General features: G+C 50.4%; 1 protein-coding gene across 2 annotated transcripts in view; it reads right to left on the minus strand.

Annotated features, from left to right (window-relative positions):
- The window catches only part of LOC123740061 (exocyst complex component 6B), a 51,019-nt gene extending 28,638 nt beyond the window's left edge, over positions 1-22,381 (minus strand). For both annotated transcript variants that reach the window (XR_006768120.1, XM_045713966.1), the window contains exon 1: positions 22,012-22,381. Coding sequence is in view for 1 of the 2 variants with exons in the window: in XM_045713966.1 (XP_045569922.1) it covers positions 22,012-22,130 (119 nt within the window). In the remaining variant the exon portion in view is untranslated. The remainder of the gene's footprint in view (positions 1-22,011) is intronic.
- Positions 22,382-22,697: the final 316 nt, after the last annotated feature.

Genomic DNA, 22,697 nt, shown 5'->3' on the forward strand with positions numbered 1-22,697 from the left:
GAATAAGTGTTTATGATCAAACCAATAAACAATCTAGACCTACAGCGCATTGGGATTCAGACTCATTGACTTTTTCCACATCTTGTTACGTTACAGCCCCTATTCTTGAATGGATTAATTAAACAAAACAAATTCTCATCAATCGACACACAATACCCCATAATGACATCACAATACCCCATAATGACATCACAATACCCCATAATGACATAGCGGGAAACTAGGTTTTAAGATGTGTTATTTCATAGTTTTTATGTCTTCACTATTATTCTACAATGTAGAAAATAGCAAAAATAGAGAAAAAACCTGGAATGAGAAGGTGTGTCCAAACTGTTGACTGTTACTCTATGTTTTAGCACAATGCTCTAAATGCCTGTATAGAAAGAACCAAGGTTTTTATTTTATTTTATGAGTGCTAAGTCTTTTTGGTCTCGTCTCCTTCGCTCCTTCTGTGCTGTGGTCACTGTGTACCTTCCCACTCCACAGACACCAAGCCCCTCCTCCTTCTGTGGTCACTGTGTACCTTCCCACTATACAGACACCAAGCCCCTCCTCCTTCTGTGGTCACTGTGTACCTTTCCACTATACAGACACCAAGCCCCTCCTCCTTCTGTGGTCACTGTGTACCTTCCCACTCCACAGACACCAAGCCCCTCCTCCTTCTGTGCTGTGGTCACTGTGTACCTTCCCACTATACAGACACCAAGCCCCTCCTCCTTCTGTGCTGTGGTCACTGTGTACCTTCCCACTCCACAGACACCAAGCCCCTCCTCCTTCTGTGCTGTGGTCACTGTGTACCTTCCCACTATACAGACACCAAGCCCCTCCTCCTTCTGTGGTCACTGTGTACCTTTCCACTCCACAGACACCAAGCCCCTCCTCCTTCTGTGATCACTGTGTACCTTCCCACTATACAGACACCAAGCCCCTCCTCCTTCTGTGGTCACTGTGTACCTTTCCACTATACAGACACCAAGCCCCTCCTCCTTCTGTGCTGTGGTCACTGTGTACCTTTCCACTCCACAGACACCAAGCCCCTCCTCCTTCTGTGATCACTGTGTACCTTCCCACTCCACAGACACCAAGCCCCACCTCCTTCTGTGCTGTGGTCACTGTGTACCTTTCCACTCCACAGACACCAAGCCCCTCCTCCTTCTGTGGTCACTGTGTACCTTTCCACTCCACAGACACCAAGCCCCTCCTCCTTCTGTGGTCACTGTGTACCTTCCCACTCCACAGACACCAAGCCCCTCCTCCTTCTGTGGTCACTGTGTACCTTCCCACTATACAGACACCAAGCCCCTCCTCCTTCTGTGGTCACTGTGTACCTTCCCACTCCACAGACACCAAGCCCCTCCTCCTTCTGTGGTCACTGTGTACCTTTCCACTATACAGACACCAAGCCCCTCCTCCTTCTGTGGTCACTGTGTACCTTCCCACTCCACAGACACCAAGCCCCTCCTCCTTCTGTGGTCACTGTGTACCTTCCCACTCCACAGACACCAAGCCCCTCCTCCTTCTGTGGTCACTGTGTACCTTCCCACTCCACAGACACCAAGCCCCTCCTCCTTCTGTGGTCACTGTGTACCTTCCCACTCCACAGACACCAAGCCCCTCCTCCTTCTGTGGTCACTGTGTACCTTCCCACTATACAGACACCAAGCCCCTCCTCCTTCTGTGGTCACTGTGTACCTTCCCACTCCACAGACACCAAGCCCCTCCTCCTTCTGTGGTCACTGTGTACCTTCCCACTCCACAGACACCAAGCCCCCTCCTCCTTCTGTGGTCACTGTGTACCATCCCACTCCACAGACACCAAGCCCCTCCTCCTTCTGTGGTCACTGTGTACCTTCCCACTCCACAGACACCAAGCCCCTCCTCCTTCTGTGGTCACTGTGTACCTTCCCACTCCACAGACACCAAGCCCCTCCTCCTTCTGTGGTCACTGTGTACCTTCCCACTCCACAGACACCAAGCCCCTCCTCCTTCTGTGCTGTGGTCACTGTGTACCTTCCCACTATACAGACACCAAGCCCCTCCTCCTTCTGTGGTCACTGTGTACCTTCCCACTCCACAGACACCAAGCCCCTCCTCCTTCTGTGGTCACTGTGTACCTTCCCACTCCACAGACACCAAGCCCCTCCTCCTTCTGTGCTGTGGTCACTGTGTACCTTCCCACTATACAGACACCAAGCCCCTCCTCCTTCTGTGCTGTGGTCACTGTGTACCTTTCCACTATACAGACACCAAGCCCCTCCTCCTTCTGTGCTGTGGTCACTGTGTACCTTTCCACTCCACAGACACCAAGCCCCTCCTCCTTCTGTGGTCACTGTGTACCTTTCCACTCCACAGACACCAAGCCCCTCCTCCTTCTGTGGTCACTGTGTACCTTCCCACTCCACAGACACCAAGCCCCTCCTCCTTCTGTGGTCACTGTGTACCTTCCCACTATACAGACACCAAGCCCCTCCTCCTTCTGTGCTGTGGTCACTGTGTACCTTCCCACTCCACAGACACCAAGCCCCTCCTCCTTCTGTGGTCACTGTGTACCTTCCCACTATACAGACACCAAGCCCCTCCTCCTTCTGTGGTCACTGTGTACCTTCCCACTATACAGACACCAAGCCCCTCCTCCTTCTGTGCTGTGGTCACTGTGTACCTTTCCACTCCACAGACACCAAGCCCCTCCTCCTTCTGTGGTCACTGTGTACCTTCCCACTATACAGACACCAAGCCCCTCCTCCTTCTGTGGTCACTGTGTACCTTTCCACTCCACAGACACCAAGCCCCTCCTCCTTCTGTGGTCACTGTGTACCTTTCCACTCCACAGACACCAAGCCCCTCCTCCTTCTGTGGTCACTGTGTACCTTCCCACTCCACAGACACCAAGCCCCTCCTCCTTCTGTGGTCACTGTGTACCTTCCCACTCCACAGACACCAAGCCCCTCCTCCTTCTGTGGTCACTGTGTACCTTCCCACTCCACAGACACCAAGCCCCTCCTCCTTCTGTGGTCACTGTGTACCTTCCCACTCCACAGACACCAAGCCCCTCCTCCTTCTGTGGTCACTGTGTACCTTCCCACTCCACAGACACCAAGCCCCTCCTCCTTCTGTGGTCACTGTGTACCTTCCCACTCGACAGACACAACTCGCTATTTATATTTGAGGTTTGGTCCGACATAATCGGTCATATGGAAACACAATGAGACATTATTTACTGTGATAGAGAACTTTGATAGAGGACGCCTTGGTCCGTCCATTATCACGACCGTGACAGAATATCCCACCAGCGCAGGACCAAGCAGCGTATTATGGAGGTTAAGGAGTTTTGGATGTGGGAGGAAATCATGGGAGGTTGTGAGACCCTTCCTTGGAAGAAGACACCAAGGAAGGTGGAAGGACAGCAACGACGCCAGGGTCCGTGGCCACAGAAACACCGAGCAGCGGAGAGTGCCGCACCCTCCCTGAAGTGCGTGTTACCAGTCCGGTGCCACCTGTGCCAGCTCCCCGCACTCATCCACCAGTGCGTGTGTTCGGTCCGGAGACTCCAGCGATGGTTCACAGTCCAGAGCTTCCAGCGACGGTTCACAGTCCAGAGCTTCCAGCGACGGTTCACAGTCCAGAGCTTCCAGCGACGGTTCACAGTCCAGAGCTTCCAGCGACGGTTCACAGTCCGGAGCCTCCAGTGAAGGTCAACGGCCCGGAGCCTCCAGTGAAGGTCAACAGTCCGGAGCTTCCAGTGACGGTCAACAGTCCGGAGCTTCCAGTGACGGTCGGCGGCCCGGAGCTTCCGGTGACGGTCGGCGGTCCGGAGCTTCCGGTGAAGGTCAATGGCCCGGACCGTTGACCTTCACCGGAAGGCCCGGAGCCTTCCTCTGCTCTGGTGCCCAGTCCAGGCACGGTGTCCATTCCTGCTCCATGGCCGGAGCCTTCTTCTGCGCCCGTGCCCAGTCCAGGCACGGGCGTCCAGTCCTGCTCCATAGTCAGAGCCTTCCTCTGCTCTGGTGCTCGGTCCTGATTGGGGATCATATTTAGGTAGCCCTTTTTCCCACCTGCGTTTGTGGGATATTGTTTTGTGTGAGTGCATTCAGCACCACGTAGTTCATGTTCGTTATATGTTTATTGTTTTTTGTTTAAGTTTTCACTGCAAAGAAAGATGTGGGACTCAACACACGCTGCGCCTTGGTCCGTCCATTATCACGACCGTGACAGAGAAAGGGAAGGAGAGAGAGAGAGATAGTAAAAACTAGTGCAACAGAACCAAAATAGAGCTAAATAAAACCAGAGAGATTGAGGAGTGGAGACTCTAAATTAAACCAGAGAGATTGAGGAGTGGAGACTCTAAACTGGACATCAGGGTTTTGAAGGGTCTCTTATTCTATATCTCTCACTCTCCTATCCCTCTAAAACAAGCCCTGTCAATCCAAGCCCTCTAAAACAAGCCTTGTCAATCAAAGCCCTCTAAAACAAGCCCTGTCAATCCAAGCCCTCTAAAACAAGCCCTGTCAATCCAAGCCCTCTAAAACAAGCCCTGTCAATCCAAGCCCTCTAAAACAAGCCTTGTCAATCAAAGCCCTCTAAAACAAGCCCTGTCAATCCAAGCCCTCTAAAACAAGCCCTGTCAATCCAAACCCTCTAAAACAAGCCCTGTCAATCCAAGCCCTCTAAAACAAGCCTTGTCAATCCAAGCCCTCTAAAACAAGCCTTGTCGATCCAAGCCCTCTAAAACAAGCCCTGTCAATCCAAGCCCTCTAAAACAAGCCCTGTCAATCCAAGCCAGAGAGCGACAACAAGAGATAGCAGCCCAGAGCTGGGTTTAATGGTTAGGTGTGTGTGTGTGGGGGTGAGAGAGAACTGGCTCCAGCCCACTGTACGCTGGCTGACCTCATGGTGCTTAACAGCCAAAACCAACCCAGGTGAAAATGACTGAGAACAGAGAGAGAATGAACAAGAGGGTGAGGAGAGGACGAGGTAGGAGGGGATAGACCTGGGCCCAAATCCACAAAGCGTCTCAGAGTAGAAAATTGGTTTTTAAGTGCTGAGAAGAGACATTTTACTCCTACTCTTACGGGTAAAAATTCAAGCTTAGCATGAAGCCTCTTTAGTCATAAGAGTCCTAACCTAGTTGACAGATATTTAGGAGACCTTATGAGCTGTCCTAACCAGTTCAGAGTTACCAGCAGGTGTATTGACATAGAAAAAGTAGGCAGTGGTTGTTGAATGTTTTGATATTTCTATATACGGTATACCGGAGTATTTGGGAAAAAAACATGGGATGGTTTCTTTGAAGTTTTTCGAATAAATTTGAATATTTGTAGCTATTTGAAGTAAATATTTGCAGTCAACTTGTGCGGTACGTTAGGAGATGAAGCAGATTGCATTCTTCGTTTCACCTGTCACATTACTTTACATCATGAAACTTACCATAGTTCCCCAGAACAGTTGAGCCAGTCACGTGTTAGTTTGTAAGTAGCACAATGCTAGAAAGCAGGAGCAGGTGAATCCACAGTGTTCTGTATCTATTGGAGAGTCTCTGTTGTACGTCGCACATGAGGTGATGAAGTTACACTTGCATGCAATTCAATACTAAATGTTTGCCCTCAGCTATCTTATAATGGCTTTCTGCCAGAAGTCAAAGAGCTCTGGATGAGTTATCTGTACAGCTGCCATGTTTTCCCTGTGCTTCCTGCTAGCATTTGTTTCTCCTCTGTTCTCCCATCTGCTCCGTGTACACATGCTGCTCTTCCTTCAGAAAAGCATGCATCACAATTTTGTTCATTTGAAACAATTTCTCTCGTTCACTTTCACTTATAAATGTCCAAAATCACCAAAAATGATATTCGGTAGCTCCTATCTACGTTTGATTAACTTTGAGCAGGATATGATGGACTGCCGTTTCCCTTTGCTTATTTGAGCTGTTCTTGCCATAATATGGACTTGGTCTTTTACCAAATAAGGCTGTCTTCTGTATACCAACCCTACCTTGTCACAACACAGCTGATTGGCTCAAACACATTAAGAAGGAAAGAAATGCCACGAATTCACTTTTAATAAGGCACACCTGTTAATTGAAATGCATTCCAGGTGACTAACTCATGAAGCTGGTTGAGAGAATGCCAACAGTGTGCAAAGCTGTTATCAAGGCAAAGGGTGGCTACTTTGAAGAATCTAAAATATATCATATATATTTAGGGAAAACTAAAAGGGAAACAAAAAATTAGAATCTAAAGGGGACTCTAAAAAGGAGAATTTAAAAAGGGGAGTCTAAAGGGGAAACAAAAAAGGGGAATCTAAAGAGGAGAATTTAAAACTGAGAAACTAAAGGGGAATCTAAAATGGAGAATCTAAAACGGAGAATTTAAAAGGGGAATCTAAAGGGGACTCTAAAAAGGAGAATTTAAAAAGGGGAGTCTAAAGGGGAAACAAAAAAGGGGAATCTAAAGAGGAGAATTTAAAACTGAGAAACTAAAGGGGAATCTAAAATGGAGAATCTAAAACGGAGAATTTAAAAGGGGAATCTAAAGGGGACTCTAAAGAGGAGAATTTAAAAAGGGGAGTCTAAAGGGGACTCTAAAAAGGGGAATCTAAAATGGAGAATCTAAAACGGAGAAACTAAAGGGGAATCTAAAATGGAGAATCTAAAACGGAGAAACTAAAGGGGAATCTAAAATGGAGAATCTAAAACGGAGAAACTAAAGGGGAATCTAAAATGGAGAATCTAAAAAGTATTGTCTAAATGGGAATTTAAAAGGGAGAATCTAAAAAGTGGAAAATAAAGGGGATACAAAAGGAGAATCTAAAGAGGAAATGAAAGGGGAAACTAAAGGGGAATCTAAAAGTGGAATCTAAAGGGGAATCCAAAGGAGAATCTGAATGAGAATCTAAAGGGGATTCTAAAGGAGAATCTAAAGGGTAAAGTAAAGGGGAATTTAAAGGGGAAACAAAAGGAGAATCTAAAGGGGAAAATAAAGGGGAAGCTAAAGAGGAATCTAAAAATTATTATCTAAAAGGGAATCAAAAAGGGGAATCTAAAGGGGAATCTAAAGGGGAATCTAAAGGGTGACACTAAAGGGGAAATGAAAGGGGAATCTAAAGGGGAATCTAAAGGGGAATCTAAATTGGAATCTAAATGGTAATCTAAGGGGAATCTAAAGGGGAATCTAAATTGGAATCTAAAGGAGAATCTAAAAAGGGGAATCAAAAGAGGAATATAAAGGGGAATCTAAAGGGGAATCTAAAAAGGAGAATCTAAATAGGGGAAACTAAAGAGGAATCTAAAGGGGAATATAAAAAGGGGAATCTAAAGGGGAATCTAAAGGGGAATCTAAAGGGGAATCTAAAAAGGGGAATCTAAAGGGGAATCTAAATTGGAATCTAAAGGGGAATCTAAATTGGAATCTAAAGGGGAATCTAAAGGGGAATCTAAAGGGGAATCTAAAGGGGAATCTAAAGGGGAATATAAAAAGGGGAATCTAAAGGGGAATCTAAAGGGGAAGCAAGAGAGGTGGAAGCAGCCAAAGAGGTCAGGTAGACCGCAGAAGAAAGAGAAAAGAAGGAAAGAAAGAACAATCTTGCCAGCGAGCTGCCACTATGTCACGACCAACCAGCGAGCTGCCACTATGTCACGACCAACCACCGAGCTGCCACTATGTCACGACCAACCAGTGAGCTGCCACTATGTCACGACCAACCAGCGAGCTGCCACTATGTCACGACCAACCAGCGAGCTGCCACTATGTCACGACCAACCAGCGAGCTGCCACTATGTCACGACCAACCAGCGAGCTGCCACTATGTCATGACCAACCAGCGAGCTGGCACTACGTCACGACCAACCAGCGAGCTGCCACTATGTCACGAACAACCAGCGAGCTGCCACTATGTCATGACCAACCAGCGAGCTGCCACTATGTCACGACCAACCAGCGAGCTGCCACTATGTCACGACCAACCAGCGAGCTGCCACTATGTCACAACCAACCAGCGAGCTGCCACTATGTCACGACCAACCAGCGAGCTGCCACTATGTCACGACCAACCAGCGAGCTGCCACTACGTCACGACCAACCAGCGAGCTGCCACTGTGTCAGGACCAACCAGCGAGCTGCCACTATGTCACGACCAACCAGCGAGCTGCCATTATGTCACGACCAACCAGCGAGCTGCCATTATGTCACGACCAACCAGCGAGGTGCCATTATGTCACGACCAACCAGCGAGCTGCCATTATGTCACGACCAACCAGCGAGCTGCCACTGCTATGTCACGACCAACCAGCGAGCTGCCACTGTGTCACGACCAACCAGCGAGCTGCCACTATGTCACGACCAACCAGCGAGCTGCCACTATGTCACGACCAACCAGCGAGCTGCCACTATGTCACGACCAACCAGCGAGCTGCCACTACGTCACGACCAACCAGCGAGCTGCCACTGTGTCAGGACCAACCAGCGAGCTGCCACTATGTCACGACCAACCAGCGAGCTGCCATTATGTCACGACCAACCAGCGAGCTGCCATTATGTCACGACCAACCAGCGAGCTGCCACTATGTCACGACCAACCACCGAGCTGCCACTATGTCACGACCAACCAGTGAGCTGCCACTATGTCACGACCAACCAGCGAGCTGCCACTATGTCACGACCAACCAGCGAGCTGCCACTATGTCACGACCAACCAGCGAGCTGCCACTATGTCACGACCAACCAGCGAGCTGCCACTATGTCATGACCAACCAGCGAGCTGGCACTACGTCACGACCAACCAGCGAGCTGCCACTATGTCACGACCAACCAGCGAGCTGCCACTATGTCATGACCAACCAGCGAGCTGCCACTATGTCACGACCAACCAGCGAGCTGCCACTATGTCATGACCAACCAGCGAGCTGCCACTATGTCACAACCAACCAGCGAGCTGCCACTATGTCACGACCAACCAGCGAGCTGCCACTATGTCACGACCAACCAGCGAGCTGCCACTACGTCACGACCAACCAGCGAGCTGCCACTGTGTCAGGACCAACCAGCGAGCTGCCACTATGTCACGACCAACCAGCGAGCTGCCATTATGTCACGACCAACCAGCGAGCTGCCATTATGTCACGACCAACCAGCGAGCTGCCATTATGTCACGACCAACCAGCGAGCTGCCATTATGTCACGACCAACCAGCGAGCTGCCACTGCTATGTCACGACCAACCAGCGAGCTGCCACTGTGTCACGACCAACCAGCGAGCTGCCACTATGTCACAACCAACCAGCGAGCTGCCACTATGTCACGACCAACCAGCGAGCTGCCACTATGTCACGACCAACCAGCGAGCTGCCACTACGTCACGACCAACCAGCGAGCTGCCACTGTGTCAGGACCAACCAGCGAGCTGCCACTATGTCACGACCAACCAGCGAGCTGCCATTATGTCACGACCAACCAGCGAGCTGCCATTATGTCACGACCAACCAGCGAGCTGCCATTATGTCACGACCAACCAGCGAGCTGCCACTGCTATGTCACGACCAACCAGCGAGCTGCCACTGTGTCACGACCAACCAGCGAGCTGCCACTATGTCATGACCAACCAGCGAGCTGCCACTATGTCACGACCAACCAGCGAGCTGCCACTATGTCATGACCAACCAGCGAGCTGCCACTGCTATGTCACGACCAACCAGCGAGCTGCCACTGTGTCACGACCAACCAGCGAGCTGCCACTATGTCACGACCAACCAGCGAGCTGCCACTATGTCACGACCAACCAGCGAGCTGCCACTATGTCATGACCAACCAGCGAGCTGCCACTACGTCACGACCAACCAGCGAGCTGCCACTATGTCACGACCAACCAGCGAGCTGCCACTATGTCATGACCAACCAGCGAGCTGCCACTATGTCACGACCAACCAGCGAGCTGCCACTATGTCATGACCAACCAGCGAGCTGCCACTATGTCACAACCAACCAGCGAGCTGCCACTATGTCACGACCAACCAGCGAGCTGCCACTGTGTCACGACCAACCAGCGAGCTGCCACTACGTCACGACCAACCAGCGAGCTGCCACTGTGTCAGGACCAACCAGCGAGCTGCCACTATGTCACGACCAACCAGCGAGCTGCCATTATGTCACGACCAACCAGCGAGCTGCCATTATGTCACGACCAACCAGCGAGCTGCCATTGTGTCATGACCAACCAGCGAGCTGCCACTATGTCACGACCAACCAGCGAGCTGCCACTATGTCACAACCAACCAGCGAGCTGCCACTATGTCACGACCAACCAGCGAGCTGCCACTATGTCACGACCAACCAGCGAGCTGCCACTACGTCACGACCAACCAGCGAGCTGCCACTGTGTCAGGACCAACCAGCGAGCTGCCACTCTGTCACGACCAACCAGCGAGCTGCCATTATGTCACGACCAACCAGCGAGCTGCCATTATGTCACAACCAACCAGCGAGCTGCCACTATGTCACAACCAACCAGCGAGCTGCCACTATGTCACGACCAACCAGCGAGCTGCCACTATGTCACGACCAACCAGCGAGCTGCCACTACGTCACGACCAACCAGCGAGCTGCCACTGTGTCAGGACCAACCAGCGAGCTGCCACTATGTCACGACCAACCAGCGAGCTGCCATTATGACACGACCAACCAGCGAGCTGCCATTATGTCACGACCAACCAGCGAGCTGCCATTATGTCACGACCAACCAGCGAGCTGCCATTATGTCACGAACAACCAGCGAGCTGCCACTGCTATGTCACGACCAACCAGCGAGCTGCCACTGTGTCACGACCAACCAGCGAGCTGCCACTATGTCACAACCAACCAGCGAGCTGCCACTATGTCACGACCAACCAGCGAGCTGCCACTATGTCACGACCAACCAGCGAGCTGCCACTACGTCACGACCAACCAGCGAGCTGCCACTGTGTCAGGACCAACCAGCGAGCTGCCACTATGTCACGACCAACCAGCGAGCTGCCATTATGTCACGACCAACCAGCGAGCTGCCATTATGTCACGACCAACCAGCGAGCTGCCATTATGTCACGACCAACCAGCGAGCTGCCACTGCTATGTCACGACCAACCAGCGAGCTGCCACTGTGTCACGACCAACCAGCGAGCTGCCACTATGTCATGACCAACCTGCGAGCTGCCACTATGTCACGACCAACCAGCGAGCTGCCACTATGTCATGACCAACCAGCGAGCTGCCACTGCTATGTCACGACCAACCAGCGAGCTGCCACTGTGTCACGACCAACCAGCGAGCTGCCACTATGTCACGACCAACCAGCGAGCTGCCACTATGTCACGACCAACCAGCGAGCTGCCACTATGTCATGACCAACCAGCGAGCTGCCACTACGTCACGACCAACCAGCGAGCTGCCACTATGTCACGACCAACCAGCGAGCTGCCACTATGTCATGACCAACCAGCGAGCTGCCACTATGTCACGACCAACCAGCGAGCTGCCACTATGTCACGACCAACCAGCGAGCTGCCACTATGTCACAACCAACCAGCGAGCTGCCACTATGTCACGACCAACCAGCGACCTGCCACTATGTCACGACCAACCAGCGAGCTGCCACTACGTCACGACCAACCAGCGAGCTGCCACTGTGTCAGGACCAACCAGCGAGCTGCCACTATGTCACGACCAACCAGCGAGCTGCCATTATGTCACGACCAACCAGCGAGCTGCCATTATGTCACGACCAACCAGCGAGCTGCCATTGTGTCACGACCAACCAGCGAGCTGCCACTACGTCACGACCAACCAGCGAGCTGCCACTGTGTCAGGACCAACCAGCGAGCTGCCACTCTGTCACGACCAACCAGCGAGCTGCCATTATGTCACGACCAACCAGCGAGCTGCCATTATGTCACGACCAACCAGCGAGCTGCCACTATGTCACAACCAACCAGCGAGCTGCCACTATGTCACGACCAACCAGCGAGCTGCCACTATGTCACGACCAACCAGCGAGCTGCCACTACGTCACGACCAACCAGCGAGCTGCCACTGTGTCAGGACCAACCAGCGAGCTGCCACTATGTCACGACCAACCAGCGAGCTGCCATTATGACACGACCAACCAGCGAGCTGCCATTATGTCACGACCAACCAGCGAGCTGCCATTATGTCACGACCAACCAGCGAGCTGCCATTATGTCACGAACAACCAGCGAGCTGCCACTGCTATGTCACGACCAACCAGCGAGCTGCCACTGTGTCACGACCAACCAGCGAGCTGCCACTATGTCACAACCAACCAGCGAGCTGCCACTATGTCACGACCAACCAGCGAGCTGCCACTATGTCACGACCAACCAGCGAGCTGCCACTACGTCACGACCAACCAGCGAGCTGCCACTGTGTCAGGACCAACCAGCGAGCTGCCACTATGTCACGACCAACCAGCGAGCTGCCATTATGTCACGACCAACCAGCGAGCTGCCATTATGTCACGACCAACCAGCGAGCTGCCATTATGTCACGACCAACCAGCGAGCTGCCACTGCTATGTCACGACCAACCAGCGAGCTGCCACTGTGTCACGACCAACCAGCGAGCTGCCACTATGTCATGACCAACCAGCGAGCTGCCACTATGTCACGACCAACCAGCGAGCTGCCACTATGTCATGACCAACCAGCGAGCTGCCACTGCTATGTCACGACCAACCAGCGAGCTGCCACTGTGTCACGACCAACCAGCGAGCTGCCACTATGTCACGACCAACCAGCGAGCTGCCACTATGTCACGACCAACCAGCGAGCTGCCACTATGTCATGACCAACCAGCGAGCTGCCACTACGTCACGACCAACCAGCGAGCTGCCACTATGTCACGACCAACCAGCGAGCTGCCACTATGTCATGACCAACCAGCGAGCTGCCACTATGTCACGACCAACCAGCGAGCTGCCACTATGTCATGACCAACCAGCGAGCTGCCACTATGTCACAACCAACCAGCGAGCTGCCACTATGTCACGACCAACCAGCGACCTGTCACTATGTCACGACCAACCAGCGAGCTGCCACTACGTCACGACCAACCAGCGAGCTGCCACTGTGTCAGGACCAACCAGCGAGCTGCCACTATGTCACGACCAACCAGCGAGCTGCCATTATGTCACGACCAACCAGCGAGCTGCCATTATGTCACGACCAACCAGCGAGCTGCCATTTTGTCACGACCAACCAGCGAGCTGCCACTATGTCACGACCAACCAGCGAGCTGCCACTATGTCACAACCAACCAGCGAGCTGCCACTATGTCACGACCAACCAGCGAGCTGCCACTATGTCACGACCAACCAGCGAGCTGCCACTACGTCACGACCAACCAGCGAGCTGCCACTGTGTCAGGACCAACCAGCGAGCTGCCACTATGTCACGACCAACCAGCGAGCTGCCATTATGTCACGACCAACCAGCGAGCTGCCATTATGTCACGACCAACCAGCGAGCTGCCATTATGTCACGACCAACCAGCGAGCTGCCATTATGTCACGACCAACCAGCGAGCTGCCACTATGTAATGACCAACCAGCGAGCTGCCACTGCTATGTCACGACCAACCAGCGAGCTGCCACTGTGTCACGACCAACCAGCGAGCTGCCACTATGTCATGACCAACCAGCGAGCGGCCACTAGGTCACGACCAACCAGCGAGCTGCCACTATGTCATGACCAACCAGCGAGCTGCCACTGCTATGTCACGACCAACCAGCGAGCTGCCACTGTGTCACGACCAACCAGCGAGCTGCCACTATGTCACGACCAACCAGCGAGCTGCCACTGCTATGTCACGACCAACCAGCGAGCTGCCACTGCTATGTCACGACCAACCAGCGAGCTGCCACTATGTCACGACCAACCAGCGAGCTGCCACTATGTCACGACCAACCAGCGAGCTGCCACTGCTATGTCACGACCAACCAGCGAGCTGCCACTATGTCACGACCAACCAAGAAGCTGCCACTATGTCACGACCAACCAAGAAGCTGCCACTGCTATGTCACGACCAACCAGCGAGCTGCCACTATGTCACGACCAACCACTCAGACAATGTGTGTGAGAAAGAGACGTACAGCCATTTTATCTCTCTCTATCCATCCGTCAGACAGGCAGACGGGCTGGCGGATGCACGAGGTCAGCATACCAAGATGGAATCTCTATAAGGCCTAAGGCACACTGGAATTCAGGATGTGTCAGAATGTCAGAGGTTCCCAACAGGAAGCATTTAGAATTCTATCGGCTGTTCATCCTCTTCTCATCCCTCGCTCCGTCGCTTTATCTCGCTCTTTCTCTCTTCTTCAGAGAGATCAGTATACGGATGAACAGACATGTCAGGCCCCTACCAGTCGGGCTTTACCCTCCTGTCTCTGTCCCACTGTGGAGCTCCCAAAACTAAGCCCCGAACCCCCAGAAAAACGTTCCCTTCTGCCCCACTCTCTCTCAAGGCTGTCAGATCTCTGTGTCAGGTCAAAGTCTGTGCTGCCCTTACATAAACAGTCTTGGACCCTCATCCCTTAACCGTCCTATGCCTGAACACATCTCGTCACACACACGTATGTCTCGTGCCCTTCGACTACCTCCTGTGACTGCACCGCACAGGAATGTCACAGTGAGATCTCTCCCTACGTCTCTCTATCCCTCCGTCTCTCCGTCCTCCTCTCTCCATCCCTTCGTCTCTCTATCCCTCCATCTCTCCTCTCTCTATCCTTCCATCTCTCCTCTCTCTATCCCTCCATCTCTCCTCTCTCTATCCCTCCATCTCTTCATCCCTCCATCTCTCATTTCTCTATCCCTCCATCTCTCCTCTCTCTATCCCTCTCTCTCCATCCCTCCATCTCTCGTCTCTCCATCCCTCCATCCCTCCGTCTCTCCTCTCTCTATCCCTCCGTCTCTCCATCCCTCCATCTCTCATCTCTCCATCCCTCCTCTCTCTATCCCTCCTCTCTCTATCCTCAGTCTCTCCCTCAGCCTCTCTCCATCTCAGCCTCTCTCCCCCTCAGCCTCTCTCCCTGTCTCGCTCTCTTTCTTCCCCACGGTCTTCTCGATCTCTGTCAGACAGGGTTGATAGCGTTAAGGTTAGAGGTCTATACTCCCATTGGGACAAATTACACTGTCTGTCGGTCTGTCTGCACACAGAAGCAGATTGCCGCTGTCACTTAGATCACTCACACTCACTGCGAGGTGTGTGTCCGTATTAGAGCTCTGACCCCAAACCAGCAGCCGTAACCTCACTGAGAGGTGTGTGTCTGACCTCTGACCCCTCTCTGCTCCAAGAGAAATGTGTCACTACCTGTCCTCTCTATACCACACACACAACAAACACACACAGTCTTGTACAGTCGTGGCCAAAAGTTTTGAGAATGACACAAATATTAATGTTCACAAAGTCTGCTGCCTCAGTTTGTATGATGTTAATTTGCATATACTCCAGAATGTTATGAAGAGTGATCAGATGAATTGCAATCCATTGCAAAGTCCCTCTTTGCCATGCAAATGACTGAAACCCCCCAAAAAACATTTCCATTACATTTCAGCTCTGCCACAAAAGGACCAGCTGACATCATGTCAGTGATTCTCTCGTTAACACAGGTGTGAGTGTTGACGAGGACAAGGCTGGAGATCACTCTGTCATGCTGATTGAGTTCGAATAACAGACTGGAAGCTTCAAAAGGAGGCTGGTGCTTGGAATCACTGTTCTTCCTCTGTCAACCATGGTTACCTGCAAAGAAACACGTGCCATCATCATTGCTTTGACCAAAAAGGGCTTCACAGGCAAGGATATTGCTGCCAGTAAGATTGCACCTAAATCAACCATTTATCGGATCATCAAGAACTTCAAGGAGAGCGGTTCAATTGTTGTGAAGAAGGCTTCCGGGTGCCCAAGAAAGTCCAGCAAGCGCCAGGACCATCTCCTAAAGTTGATTCAGCTGAGGGATCGGGGCACCACCAGTGCAGAGCTTGCTCAGGAATGTCAGCAGGCAGGTGTGAGTGCATCTGCACGCACAGTGAGGCGAAGACTTTTGGAGGATGGCCTGGTGTCAAGAAGGGCAGCAAAGAAGCCACTTCTCTCCAGGAAAACATCAGGGACAGACTGATATTCTGCAAAAGGTACAGGGATTGGACTGCTGAGGACTGGGGTAAAGTCATTTTCTCTGATGAATCCCCTTTCCGATTGTTTGGGGCATCCGGAAAAAAGCTTGTCCGGAGAAGACAAGGTGAGCGCTACCATCAGTCCTGTGTCATGCCAACAGTAAAACATCCTGAGACCATTCATGTGTGGGGTTGCTTCTCAGCCAAGGGAGTAGGCTCACTCACAGCCATAAATAAAGAATGGTACCAACACATCCTCCGAGAGCAACTTCTCCCAACCATCCAGGAACAGTTTGGTGACGAACAATGCCTTTTCCAGCATGATGGAGCGCCTTGCCATAAGGCAAAAGTGATAACTAAGTGGCTCGGGGAACAAAACATCGATATTTTGGGTCCATGGCCAGGAAACTCCCCAGACCTTAATCCCATTGAGAACTTGTGGTCAATCCTCAAGAGTCAGGTGGACAAACAAAAACCCACAAATTCTGACAAACTACAAGCATTGATTATGCAAGAATGGGCTGCCACCAGTCAGGATGTGGCCCAGAAGTTACTTGACAGCATGCCAGGGCAGAAGGGTCAACACTGTAAATATTGACTCTTTGCATCAATAAAAGCCTTTGACACTTATGAAATGCTTGTAATTATACTTCAGTATTCCATAGTAACATCTGACAAAAATATCCAAAGACACTGAAGCAGCAAACTCTGTGGAGAATAATATTTGTGTCATTCTCAAAACTTTTGGCCACGACTGTAGACTGCCGGTCAAAAGTTTTAGAATTTACTCATTCAGACCAACTCATCCCAAACAATCTCAATTGGGTTGAGGTCTGGTTATTGTGGAGGCCAGGTCATCTGATGCAGCACTCCATCACTCTCCTTATTGGTAAAAAAAGCCCTTACACAGCCTGGAGGTTTGTTGGGTCATTATTCTGTTGAAAAACAAATGTTTGACCCACTAAGACCAAACCAGATGGGATGGCGTATCGCTGCAGAATGCTGTGGTAGCCATGCTGGTTAACTGTGCCTTGAATTCTAAATAAATCACAGACAGTGTCACCAGCAAAGCACCCCCACACCATAACACCTCCTCCTCCATGCTTTACGGTGGGAAATACACATGCAGAGATCATCCGTTCACCCACACCACGTCTCACAAAGACACAGCGGTTGGAACCAAAAATCTCCAATTTGGACTCCAGACCAAAAGACAGATTTCCACCGGTCTAATGTCCATGTCTCGTGTTTCTTGGCCCAAGCAAGTCTCTTCTTATTGGTGTCCTTTAGTAGTGGTTTCTTTGCAGCATTTTGGCCATTTAGGCCTGATCACACAGTCTCCTCTGAACAGTTGATATTGACATGTGTCTGTTACTTGAACTTGAAGCATTTATTTGGCCTGCAATTTCTGAGGCTGGTAACTCTAATGAACTTATCTTCTGCAGCAGAGGTAACACTGGGTCTTCCTTTCCTGTGGCGGTCCTCATGAGAGCCAGTTTCATCATAGCACTTGATGGTTTTTGCGACTGCACATTAAGAAACTTTCAAAGTTCTTGAAATGTTCCGTATTGACTGATTTTCATGTCTTAAAGTAATGATGGACTGTCATTTCTCTTTGCTTATTTGAGCTGTTCTTGCCATAATATGGACTTGGTCTTTTACCAAATAGGGCTATCTTCTGTATACCCCCCCCTACCTTGTCACAACACAACTGATTGGCTCAAATGCATTAAGAAGGAAAGAAATTCCACAAATTAACTTTTAAGAAGGCACACCTGTTAATTGAAATGCATTCCAGGTGACTACCTCATGAAGCTGGTTGAGAGGATGCCAAGAGTGTGCAAAGCTGTCATCAAGTCAAAGGGTGGCTATTTCAAGAATCTCAAATATGAAATATATTTAGATTTGTTTAAAAAAAAATTGGTTACTACATGATTCCATATTTGTTATTTCATAGTTTTGATTTATTCACTATTATTTTACAATGAGGAAAATTATGTAAAAATAAAGAAAAACCCTTGAATGAGTAGGTGTTCTAAAACTGTTGACCGGTAGTGTACAACTAACCTTGTGGGGACACACAATTCAGTCCCATTCAAAATCCTATTTTCCCTAACCCAAAAAACCTAACCTTAACCCTAGCTTCTAACCCTAACCTTGTGGGGGGACACAATTCAGTCCCATTCAAAATCCTATTTTCCTAACCCAAAAAACCTAACCTTAACCCTAGCTTCTAACCCTAACCTTGTGGGGGGACACAATTCAGTCCCATTCAAAATCCTATTTTCCCTAACCCCTTACCCTAGCTCCTAACCTTAACCCTAAACCATCTAGAAATAGCATTTGCCTTGTGGGGACCAACAAAATGTCTAGAGGCGAAAGAAACGCACACCTATTTAGGCGAGGTTCTGGCTAGCGGAGTAGAACACTTTAAAAATAAAGGAGGACCGCATATTAAATATTTTTGGGATCTGAGCTCCTAGAGTGTGAGCCTCTCCTTTATATTTTAAAGTCATCAAAAAAATGTCCCCAGTTGGTCAAATGTTTGTTCGTTTACTATTGTTGTGGGGAGTTCGCCGAACACTCACTCTCTGATTACCATCTCTTGTTTAATAATGGTTATGCTGAGGTCAGAATCCACACACGCAGTGTTAGACAGGGCAAACAGACAGACAGACAGACAGACAGACAGACAGACAGACAGACAGACAGACAGACAGACAGACAGACAGACAGACAGACAGACAGACAGACAGACAGACAGACAGACAGACAGACAGACAGACAGACAGACAGACAGACAGACAGACAGACAGACAGACAGACAGGAAAGGGAAGACAGGAAGGAAAGGGGAGACTAGGAATAGAAGAGGAAGCAGAGAAATCTATAGTTGTCAGGCATCTGTAGTTATCAGGCATCTATAGTTATCAGGCATCTATAGTTATCAGGCATCTATAGTTATCCAGCATCTATAGTTATCAGGCATCTGTAGTTATCAGGCATCTGTAGTTATCAGGCATCTATAGTTATCAGGCATCTATAGTTATCAGGCATCTATAGTTATCAGGCATCTATAGTTATCAGGCATCTATAGTTATCAGGCATCTATAGTTATCAGGCATATGTAGTTATCAGGCCTCTATAGTTATCAGGCATCTATAGTTATCAGGCATCTATAGTTATCAGGCATCTATAGTTATCAGGCATCTATAGTTATCAGGCATCTATAGTTATCAGGCATCTGTAGTTATCAGGCATCTGTAGTTATCAGGCATCTATAGTTATCAGGCATCTATAGTTATCAGGCATCTATAGTTATCAGGCATATGTAGTTATCAGGCCTCTATAGTTATCAGGCATCTATAGTTATCAGGCCTCTATAGTTATCAGGCATCTATAGTTATCAGGCATCTATAGTTATCAGGCATCTGTAGTTATCAGGCATATGTAGTTATCAGGCATCTATAGTTATCCAGCATCTGTAGTTATCAGGCATCTATAGTTATCAGGCATCTATAGTTATCAGGCATCTATAGTTATCAGGCATCTATAGTTATCAGGCATCTATAGTTATCAGGCATCTGTAGTTATCAGGCATCTGTAGTTATCAGGCATCTATAGTTATCCAGCATCTGTAGTTATCAGGCATCTATAGTTATCAGGCATCTATAGTTATCAGGCCTCTATAGTTATCAGGCATCTATAGTTATCAGGCATCTATAGTTATCAGGCATCTGTAGTTATCAGGCATATGTAGTTATCAGGCATCTATAGTTATCCAGCATCTGTAGTTATCAGGCATCTATAGTTATCAGGCATCTATAGTTATCAGGCATCTATAGTTATCAGGCATCTATAGTTATCAGGCATCTATAGTTATCAGGCCTCTATAGTTATCAGGCATATGTAGTTATCAGGGGTTTCAGGGAGCTTCAACAAGGGAAACAGAGGGAGAGGAGAGGAGAGAGGAACAAGCCATTCCAGAGGAGAGGAGAGAGGGATAGAGGAGAGAGGGATAGAGGAGAGGAGAGAGGGATAGAGGAGAGGAGAGAGGGATAGAGGAGAGGAGAGAGGGATAGAGGAGAGGAGAGGGGGATAGAGGAGAGGAGAGAGGGATAGAGGAGAGGAGAGGGGGAAAGAGGAGAGGAGAGGGGGAAAGAGGAGAGGAGAGAGGGATAGAGGAGAGGAGAGGGGGATAGAGGAGAGGAGAGGGGATAGAGAAGAGGAGAGAGGGATAGAGGAGAGGAGAGGGGGATAGAGGAGAGGAGAGAGGGATAGAGGAGAGGAGAGGGGGATAGAGGAGAGGAGAGAGGGATAGAGGAGAGGAGAGAGGGATAGAGGAGAGGAGAGAGGGATAGAGGAGAGGAGAGAGGGATAGAGGAGAGGAGAGGGGGATAGAGGAGAGGAGAGAGGGATAGAGGAGAGGAGAGAGGGATAGAGGAGAGGAGAGAGGGATAGAGGAGAGAGGGATAGAGGAGAGGAGAGAGGGATAGAGGAGAGGAGAGAGGGATAGAGGAGAGGAGAGAGGGATAGAGGAGAGGAGAGGGGGATAGAGGAGAGGAGAGAGGGATAGAGGAGAGGAGAGGGGGAAAGAGGAGAGGAGAGGGGGAAAGAGGAGAGGAGAGAGGGATAGAGGAGAGGAGAGGGGGATAGAGGAGAGGAGAGGGGATAGAGAAGAGGAAAGGGGGATAGAGGAGATGAGAGGGGGAAAGAGGAGAGGAGAGAGGGATAGAGGAGAGGAGAGGGGGATAGAGGAGAGGAAAGGGGGATAGAGGAGATGAGAGAGGGATAGAGGAGAGGAGAGAGGGACGGAGGAGAGGAGAGGGGGATAGAGGAGAGCAGAGGGAAATAGAGGAGAGGAGAGAGGGATAGAGGAGATGAGAGGGGGATAGAGGAGAGGAGAGAGGGATAGTGGAGAGGAGGGAGGGATGGAGGAGAGGAAAGGAGAGAGAAAGAAAATACGTTTTTGCAAGAGGGCCTCTATAAGGTTTGCTGATCGACAGACCACGGGAATGTCACAGGGAACCTCTGAATAACTCTCAGAAAGAGAGAGGGATGATGAGAGGAGAGAGGAATGGAGGAGAGGAGAGAGGGATGGATGAGAGGAGAGGAGAGGAGAGAGGGATGGATGAGAGGAGAGAGGGATGGAGGAGAGGAGAGAGGGATGGAGGAGAGGAGAGAGGGATGGATGAGAGGAGAGAGGGATGGAGGAGAGGAGAGGAGAGAGGAATGGAGGAGAGGAGAGAGGGGTGGATGAGAGGAGCGAGGAATGGAGGAGATGAGAGAGGGATGAGGAGAGGAGAGAGGAATGGAGGAGAGGAGAGAGGAATGGAGGAGAGGAGAGAGGAATAAAGGAGAGGAGAGAGGGATGGAGGAGAGGAGAAAGGAATGGAGGAGAGAGGGATGGAGGAGAGGAGAGAGGGATAGAGGAGAAGAGAGGAGAGGGGGATGACGGAGAGGAGAGGGATGGAGGAGAGGAGAGAGGGAGGGAGGAGAGGAGAGAGGGATGGAGGAGAGGAGATGAGAGGGGGATGACGGAGAGGAGAGGGATGGAGGAGAGGAGAGAGGGAGGGAGGAGAGGAGAGAGGGATGGAGGAGAGGAGAGAGGGATGGAGGAGAGGAGAGAGGGAGGAGAGGAGAGGAGAGAGGGATAGAGGAGAGAGGGATGGATAAGAAGAGAGGAGAGGGGGATGACGGAGAGGAGAGGGATGGAGGAGAGGAGAGAGGGAGGGAGGAGAGAAGAGAGGGATGGGGCAGAGATGAGTCAAACACATTGTCTTTCTGTCTTTATAATCTCACCAACACCTTTCCTCCTTGCTCTCTCTCTCTCTACGGTCTGTATCTTTCTCTCTAACTCAACTTCTACTCACCCTCCTCTTTTGGTCCTGCTTCTCTCACAGGGCGGAGTTGGGTTGTTCGCCTGGCTGGGCGGAGTTGGGGAGTCCGCCTGGCTGGGATCTTGGTTTCCGGCTCTTTGCAAATTTCTCATCACGCCCTGTCCCAGGACCCCAAATGCAGGGACACAAACAACTTTTGAAAACCTTTCAACGTGATTTATCGACCATTCAGCTTAGGATACGGATTCACAAACGCCAAATAACTACACACACACAGAGGCACAAACACACACTTCCAAAATATGAGACCCTCGCTAGGGGCCTCTTCTCTTTGATATGATAATAATACCAACAACGTGGATGGAGAGAGACAGAGACCGAGACAGAGAGAGAGAAACAGAGAGAGATGGAGACAGAGAGCCAGACAGACAGAGAGAGAGAGAGAGAGAGAGAGAGAGAGAGAGAGAGAGAGAGAGAGAGAGAGAGACCGAAACAGAGAGAGAAACAGAGAGAGAGAGACAAAAAGACAGAAAGAGAGAGATGGAGACAGAGAGCCAGACAGACAGAGAGAGAGAGAGAGAGAGAGAGAGAGAGAGAGAGAGAGAGAGAGAGAGAGAGAGAGAGAGAGAGAGACAGAGAGACAGAGACCGAGACCGAGACAGAGAGAGGGAGACCCAAACAGAGAGAGAGAAACAGAGAGAACGAAACAGAGACAAAAA

Source organism: Salmo salar, unplaced genomic scaffold, assembly GCF_905237065.1.
Source record: "Salmo salar unplaced genomic scaffold, Ssal_v3.1, whole genome shotgun sequence".
Classification (NCBI taxonomy): Eukaryota; Metazoa; Chordata; class Actinopteri; order Salmoniformes; family Salmonidae; genus Salmo; species Salmo salar.